Here is an 8,422-nt window from a genome sequence, read left to right on the forward strand (position 1 = left end):
TAAAAAGGCATTCATAGAAATATTGGTCACCATAAAATCTTATTAGACAGCAAAGACATTATAATAGAATATGAATGTATGCATTAATATTACCTAAGGATATCCATTATTTTTTAATAATCTTTTACTCACTCTTCCCATCTCCAATTTTCATAATGTCGGTTAAAAAAATAATGCTACTCTCAAACTAATAAAAGAGCATTAATGAGATAACGATCTTGTTTTTGTTAAATCTAAACCAGGCTATAGCCTCATTTCCTGGTCATACAAGAGTGGTCCCAGATGTACCCGACCCAACAAAGAAATCATAAAAATTTTGGAAAAATATGTACTTATTTTTCAACATGATCTCATTTCATCTCTATACACTTTTCCTAGCGATGTTCAATAAGTTTTATACCCTTTTTATAACAAGAACTGTCTTGCTCCTCAAACTAGCCATTAACTGCCGACATCACTTTTCACAGCTAGAAAATCTTTGACCACTGAGATATTTTTTCAAGTTTTTGAACAGAAAATAATCCGAGGGGGCTAAATCTGGTGAATAGGGGGCATGAGGTAGCAAATCAAACTTTATTCATGAATTTTGGCCTTTGCAACAACGGATTTGAGAGCTGGTATGTTGTCTTGATGAAACAACACTTCCTTTTTAGCCAAATGCGGCCGCTTTTACTTGATTTCTTCGCTCAAATGTTGTAATAAGTTTGCATTTTACTCACTATTGATAGTTTTTCTTTTTTCAAGATAGTCAATGAAAATTCTTCCAAGCATATCCCAAAAAACTGACCTCATGACCTTACCTGCAGATGAAACAGTCTTTGCTTTGTTTGGAGCCAATTCTCCCTTTTGAATCCATTGTTTGATTGTTCTTTTGTCTTGGGTGTGAAGTAATGGACCCATGTTCATCCATGGTTATGAAACGGCACAAAAATTCTGCTTTGCTGCTGAGAAACACTCAATTTAAACATCTTCACGACACTGGTTTTATTCGCGTGTGAGCAAACGCGGCAGCCATCTTGCACACAGCTTTCTCATGTCCAAATTTTCAGTTAATGTGCGATGTACCGCAGTTTTTGAAATGCCTACTGTCTACTAGCTTGTGCACTTTCAGTAGATGTACATCTAGTATCACTTTGTGGATTTTCTTCACCGTTTCTTGAGTCGCGACCTCATTTGGTCGACCAATGCTCATCTTGACAGCTCGTACAGCCTTCTGAAAACTCTACTACCAAATATTTTACTTTAGTAAACAAAGGAGCAGACTTACACCCAGAGTATAATGGAATGTTCACTATTGATGGCTGCCAAACAAATAGTAAACAATGTGGCATCTTCAAACTTGAAACATATGCTTTATAAATTGCATACTTTCTAATACAGTGATATTTTTAAAACTGCAACCACCATCTCTAGAGGTCAGGCCGGGTACTTATGGGACCACCCTCATATTGCAGTATTGAGAAGTTCATCACTGAGTGAATTGTCGGCTGTGATTTTGAAAGATGCATATGGGCCTTCGACATTGGGGGTTGTACCTCAAATATGCAACTGAATTTTGAAACAAGATAATCCTTGACAGAATCTGATTGGATGGTGTTGGGATGTTGTCTCCATACATGGAGATAGGCCTTACTTCCGATTGCTGTCAATGGAGCCAGAGTGTTTACGGGCAGTTCCAAATTTGTGTAACTTACGATAAGTTTTCATCGCCTGGGGTCATTGCTGTTGACTTCTGAGACTGTCATATTTTCTCTATTTTCTCACTTCAGCTGGGGTGTATCCCTCTTCCTCTTCTTTTCTTGTATCGCACGTAGTGGTTCGCGATTCCTCAGCTGGTGGCTGCAGTTTCCTTTTGCAAGCTACAGACAAATAAGGTAGCGTCTCCTTAAGAACATGCTCATTTATTATTATAGCAATCACCAGCTGTGGCATGAACGTAATTGAAGAGTTCCTTGTTTTCTTCTTCTCCTTGGTATTTTTCTCAGGAGGTTGCGATCTATCACATTCCATTGGATTGGTGATCGATATTTTTGCATCAGCCTGTATTGCACTCAATTTCACATGCATTTTCATTGACCACATTCATAGCACAGCAATTTTCTTAGAATGATTATTTATTATATCATGCCAGTTCATCAGTGTTCCCTGGAGATCTTTCACTTTTTGAGGAACTTTGTCTTTTTTACACTCCATTATTTTAATAGCACCACATGGGCCAAGCAAACACTTTTCACATTGATAGAATAAATGTGAGCTAATAGCTATGGTATTTGCCATTTTGATAAGTCAACACATCCATGATGGGAAAATGACTTAAAGCATATATCACATTCTAATGATATCTGGTTTTCAGCTATATTCTCGGAACTAACATCTCAAATATTATCAACAGTTGCCATCTTGAAATTTATCATTCAATTATGTGGAGCATAAGATATTTCTTGACGTTCCTCTTCTCATTCCTTTACAAAAATATTGGAGGAGTCAACAAGCTCATTGAGAAAATTGAAAGTGAAACTATGGGAGGATAAGAAACTTAGCATTTTTAGCAGACACACCACTCAACAAGCACTGAGGAAATCATTATTGCTTCAAATTATATTGTTAATTCAAACAACTGGATAAAATAAGAGAGAGAGACACTATCACTGACATCCAAGAACTAATTTTTCCCTCACATGATAAACAATCATTACAAAATTGAACCTGAACACCCTGTTAAAATAAAGCATTACATTCTGCTTATTTTTGAAAAAAATATTTAATGATTTAGATAAACATACCCATCATTGCATGATGCGTATAGACAGGTATATGCACATGCGCTAGTTAAAATGAGAAAGTGTACATTCATACTCAACGCAAACAGATATGAATATTATTTCACAAGATAGGGGTTGGAAGATACATAAATGTTCATAAAAGTTTTCATGTCAAAATTAATTATGAATGAAGTAATCATTATGAAATGGAAATGAAAAGTCTCATAAAAACTATGAAATAGAGTGTCGTTATATACATTGCAGAACCATAAACTGAAGCAGGATGATATTCAGAGAAAGAAGGTTTTTAATGTGTCAGTGAGGAGAAGGATGGCAAAGGTTACCTGGACCATTGCTTTACTGCTTGGCAGCTTGTGTTCATCAAAAATTTACCTTTAGCGGTAGATTACCAATAATAATAATTTTTCCTGAGGCGCTAAATTACTTCAACATACGAGGGCCATTCGAAAAGTAGGGTCTCCTCTTTTTTTCATGAAAAATCAAATTTATTCTCAACTTTGCGTACATCGTTGGAAAGGTTGAGCATTAAGCAATTTTCTACATAGTTGCCTTGACAATCAATCACTTTTTGCATCCTTGTACCCAGCTTTTTAATACTGGCGTCGTACCTTTCTCCCACCACATCATGAAGCCAACTGACGACTGTTTCTTGAACTTCCTCATCTAACTTGCATTTCTGTTCTCCAAGGTGTTTTTTGAGAGCGGAAAACAAGTGGTAGTTGCTGGGGGCAACAACCGACCTGTAAGGAGGGTGGTCGATGATATCCCAGCCGAATTCATTGAAACTCCGCCGCCCCGACCGCACCTAATCGTGGACCTTCTCCCAGCCATCAGAAAATTCCCTACACCACTTCAGCATGTTCTTGATGACCATACACTTCTCACCGTACACTTCCACTAAATGGCAATAAATTTATATCGGAGAAGCAATCGTCAGTTGGCTTCACGATGCAGCAGGAGAAAGGTACAATGCCGGTATTAAAAAGCTACTCACAAGGATGCAAAAAGTGATTGATCATCAAGGCGACTATGTAGAATATAGCTAAATGCTCAACCTTTCCAACGATGTACGCAAAGTTGAGAATAAATTTGATTTTTCAAGAAAAAAATAGGAGATCTTACTTTTCAAATTGCCCTCATATTTATAGCAGTATATAAAGCTACTTCTATTTCATAGTAAGATAAGTACTCATTGAAGATATAACATTCAAGAACCTATTTCTGTAATGATGGCCTCAAACAGAAAGGTTGGGTTGAGTTTTCAAGAGAGAACTACACTATATTATTTGCTTCAAAAGAAACTTTGATTGGCTGAGTTAATATGACTATTAAAAGTGAACTTCTTAAACACTAACACAAAAATTAAGCTAACAATAAGATCAAAGCATTTTAAACATGATTTCTAGGGCTGCACTAATAGAATAATTTCTTAGAACTATTGAGAGCTTAAATTTTAGTGAGTGGAGGGCTGAAAAGAAGGAAACTGCTGAAGTTACAAGTGGATTCCCAAGAATCAGAACAAAAGAAAAACAAGATTGTAAGAAATTCTGAGCATAGGAATTTATGCAGGATGATGAGAGTCTACACACTATGGTTCTTCATTAAATGATTAAGTTAAATGATAGCAACTGACAAAGATACCAATCAAAATTGTTCGCAAGAGCTATAAAAGCAAATGATATTAAAGATAGGTTTACACATTTGAAATGAAATTTTACAAAGTTGAGCCTGAAACAGTCAAACTCATGGCTGTGAATATTTTATGTTAATGAGATGCTAAAATTGTAATTTACCCGGAATAAGCTCAAAAATGTACAAATAAGATTACTGGTTACCTGATCTCTCTTAGCTTTTTGGGCATGGTGCCAAGAAAATTTATTTCCAAATGGCTTGTAAGCCAATGAAATCACTCGATATCCCCATGATGTATAATCCATTAGAACATCACTGAAGTTAGATGGAACTGAAATAAATAAAAAGTTAGAAGCTCATGACAAAAGGAATAGTTAATTTTAGTATTACAAAAAAACAGCAATATTTTAATCATCTGTACAAAACAAATATGTAGAAATAACTTTCCTCAGCCTTTACCCATTTTCAATATCGTAAAAGTATTTAGGGGAGGCGACCGACAGCTAAGGTCACTTGTGCCATTAGGGATGGACAAGAAAGGATGAACGATAGAGAAAAAACCGGCACCAGCATTAGCCCGCTCTTTACGAAAGTGGCCTCCATAAAGCACCTCAAGTAAGGATGGAGATACCACTGAAAAATATTTAACACAGCCGGGATTTGAACCCGGGCCTTCTGGATGGGAAGCCAGTACGATAGCCACCGTACCATCTTGATCCCCCAATTTTCAATATCCTCCTGCTTAATGTTTCAGATGGTCACAAAATACAAATATGTGCATAAAAAACTAGTCCATACATTAAAATGTGAAATAAAAGTGATTTTTCTTAACAAAACAAAAGCATAATTGGATTCCATGACCAATAATGAGCAGCAACTATCCTACAGGAAGAAATGTAATGCTTGAAAATTTCACATCAGATGAAAGCCGTTTTATGACCATTGAAAGAGCAGCTTGTCCTTTTAATTTAACATGTTTATCAAATTTAGGACATAATTAAAGACTTTGACTAGATTTCAGATTTACTGGATTTGGGTGTTAACTAAACAGCATCTGTAATTTATTTAATTAATATATCTTTATAATAAATTTAATTAGACATTATATATTTCTCATTCAAAAGAAACCTTTATTAACCGACAGAATATTTGTAATTAGAAATCACTTTTTCCAGGCAAGAAGTTCAATTTAAACTTCTAAATCTTATTAATACTGATTTTACAATTTCATTACCTTACACCTCACTCACTTTACTGATATTTTATTGAATTAAAATTTTTTCATAATTTAATAGCAAAGAGTCACTATAATCAGTCAATAAGGATAATATAATAACATATATAATATGGATCCAAGTGCAATGAAAACCTTATTTTACCACCCCTCTACAACATAATAAAACCACCAGTCACCATCTTTTTATACAAGTGAAGATATATAAGAATTATATGTTGGTAATATATCTCGAACAAATATAAATGAATTAATGAGGGTTGATTAGTTACCTTATGCAATAAAAAAATATATATCATGTCATTAGAAGCTAAAAGTGATCCAATCAAAGGTATAAGATTTTGCACATACCTGTATTTTAGTGCAGGTAAATTGAAAAACAGGGTCTGTACAATAAGTATCGTGACTGGGTCACTGTTGCCTCAATGGAGCGGTGGATGGGGGTTCGACCAGTCGGCTCGGTAGAGGGGTCCCCCACCACTCAGGCACACTTTAGTTCAGTCACCTCAAGGCATGCATTGAGACAGGAGGTGGATTTTTGTGACATGTGATTGTTTGTGGTGTCGTCGCGCCAGCATGGAGAACACCATCGAGCAATGCTATGCTGTGAAGTTTTGCGTTAAACTTGGGAAATCTGCGTTGGAGAGCCTTGAACTCATCATACAGGCTTATGGGGATGATGCTTAAACCGCACAAGAGTTTTTGAGCGGCAAAAAATGTTTAAGGAACTCCGGGAGCTTGTCAAAGACGAGCACAGCATCGGACGCCTGACAACTGCTCAAACCGATGCTCAGGTAGCCAAAGTGGAAACGTTTTGGACAGGCGTTTTGACCATCGCACTTATCAGTGAGGAGATCGGCCTTTCAGTCGGAACCGTCCACTTCATTGTAACAGAGGATCTTGCGATGAGGAAAGTGTGCACGAAGCTGGTGCCAAAAGTCTTGAGCGAGGAACAAAAACTGTCGCGGGTGGAAATTTTGCAAGAAATTTTGGACTGCATCCAGGAAGATGAAGATTTTCTCGACAACGTTATTACCTCAAGGGATAGCTCAAAAGGAGCTCAAAGGATATCGGTTTGACTCCATCGAGGCGGTTCAAGCGGGTGACGACAAAGGCTGTCAACAGTATTCCGGAAACCGACTTCCAGCAGGCTTTTGATGAGTGGCAAACGCTCCGAACTAAGTGTATCGATGCAGGAGGAATGCATTTTGAAGATTATTAAGTAATTACAATGATAACTGCAATCAATTTTGATTTTTGGAGCCAGTTCTGATTATTATTGTACGGACCCTGTATGTCTGTAATGAAATTTCAAGGCATGTTGTAGTGTCCTGCCTCACATGCAAAGCATTCAATTATTCATTTTTCCCAAAGCATAACATTAGCATATTGTTAATGTTCTCATGGCTAAATTATATAATCACCGTCTTAGTTCACCACTTAAGGGAAAAAACATCACTTTCTCCCCAGCATATAATTTTATTTCTAATCCAATAATCAACATGAAATACTATCTGAAGGTTATATAAAAAATAAGCAGAATTTTAATCTATAATTTATATAACTATTCTGAATTTTTTTTAATGATTTTGGTTCATCACACTAAAAAATAGTCTCCATCCAACTGAAGCAAGGCTCCCCTTGGAGGGTTGAGATGATTATCCAGACATTCACTGGTTGTACTAATTTCCATCAGGGTGAAAGAATTTGCTTGCCTGTTAATTTTTTGTTCATTCATTGCATTACGTGATGAAAGAGTAGTCAATGTTACTGTGTGATTGATCCCAAGGCAGCATAAAACTAATATCTACTCAAAAAATGATTAAATATACCTGAGTGAAATATGAACTGTAAAATTATAATACCTTGGGAAAATTTGGAGGAGAGAAAAAATTTACTATTTAAACCAAAAATGGGTGTTCAAAGATCTCAGCCCCATAAACAATTGAACAAAATTATACACAAAGGATTGGCAAACCACTGTTTTTCTGAGCCAATTGCTTACCTTCTACATAATGGTATGAAGTATGTGGACTACACTCAAGGATAACTTGATGCTTGGAAAGCTATATCTTTGATATCCATCCAAACTGAGTTTATTCAAACTGTTGGTGGTCTCTGGCCAGTTACTTTGGGATATCCATAGCATTCCAAAGATCTTAGTTCAAGGCCACGATTGATAAAAATGTTTTGCCATTACTTTGCACTATTGATAATGCTGATATTCTTGCGAATGTTATTATAATCAATTTGGGTATTATTTCATTACACCAAGTGGATGTATACTTTTTCACCTCAGTGAGAAAAAAATCAAATGTAGACCAAAGAAATGGACTGATATATGTGAATAACATATTTTATTTAAAGGGTTCCCCATTTTACCATCTCTAAGATAGAAAATTGGAACTAGTGGCAGATTTCGATGAACCTTTATTAGTATCAATACTAATAATGTCTAATAAAATATCGAAAAAACAATGTAAAATAATGATTAAAATAGTTTTGGTGCAAGTACTTAAAAACATTTTTTTAGTTTTGCAGTATGCTTATGCCTACCTGTATCAGGAAGACAAATTGACAAAATTCTCTCCGGGGCACCTTTGCAGAACAAATGCATGTTTCTATCACCAAGGGTCCGTGTTATGACTGACATTCGTTGAGCCCCAGAACTAAATGGGAAGTGCTTTAATATTCCAACTTCATAACGAATCTAAAAGAAAATAGAAATAGTACAATAAAGGTGCATGAAAAATGTGTGAGAAATGTCATTACT

The 8,422-nt window shown here is 35.9% G+C and overlaps 1 protein-coding gene across 5 annotated transcripts in view; it reads right to left on the reverse strand.

The window, feature by feature from the left end:
• The window catches only part of LOC139700055 (polyamine-transporting ATPase 13A3-like), a 62,602-nt gene that overhangs the window by 15,690 nt on the left and 38,490 nt on the right, over positions 1 to 8,422 (reverse strand). For all 5 annotated transcript variants that reach the window (XM_071598530.1, XM_071598528.1, XM_071598532.1 and 2 more), the window contains exons 13-14: positions 8,206 to 8,359; positions 4,619 to 4,746 (exon numbers count right to left, since the gene is read on the reverse strand). In XM_071598530.1, coding sequence (XP_071454631.1) covers positions 4,619 to 4,746; positions 8,206 to 8,359 — 282 coding nt within the window. The remainder of the gene's footprint in view (positions 1 to 4,618; positions 4,747 to 8,205; positions 8,360 to 8,422) is intronic.

The sequence above is a fragment of the Hetaerina americana genome, unplaced genomic scaffold (assembly GCF_022747635.1).
Source record: "Hetaerina americana unplaced genomic scaffold, ioHetAmer1.1.p SCAF_10, whole genome shotgun sequence".
NCBI classification, from domain to species: Eukaryota; Metazoa; Arthropoda; class Insecta; order Odonata; family Calopterygidae; genus Hetaerina; species Hetaerina americana.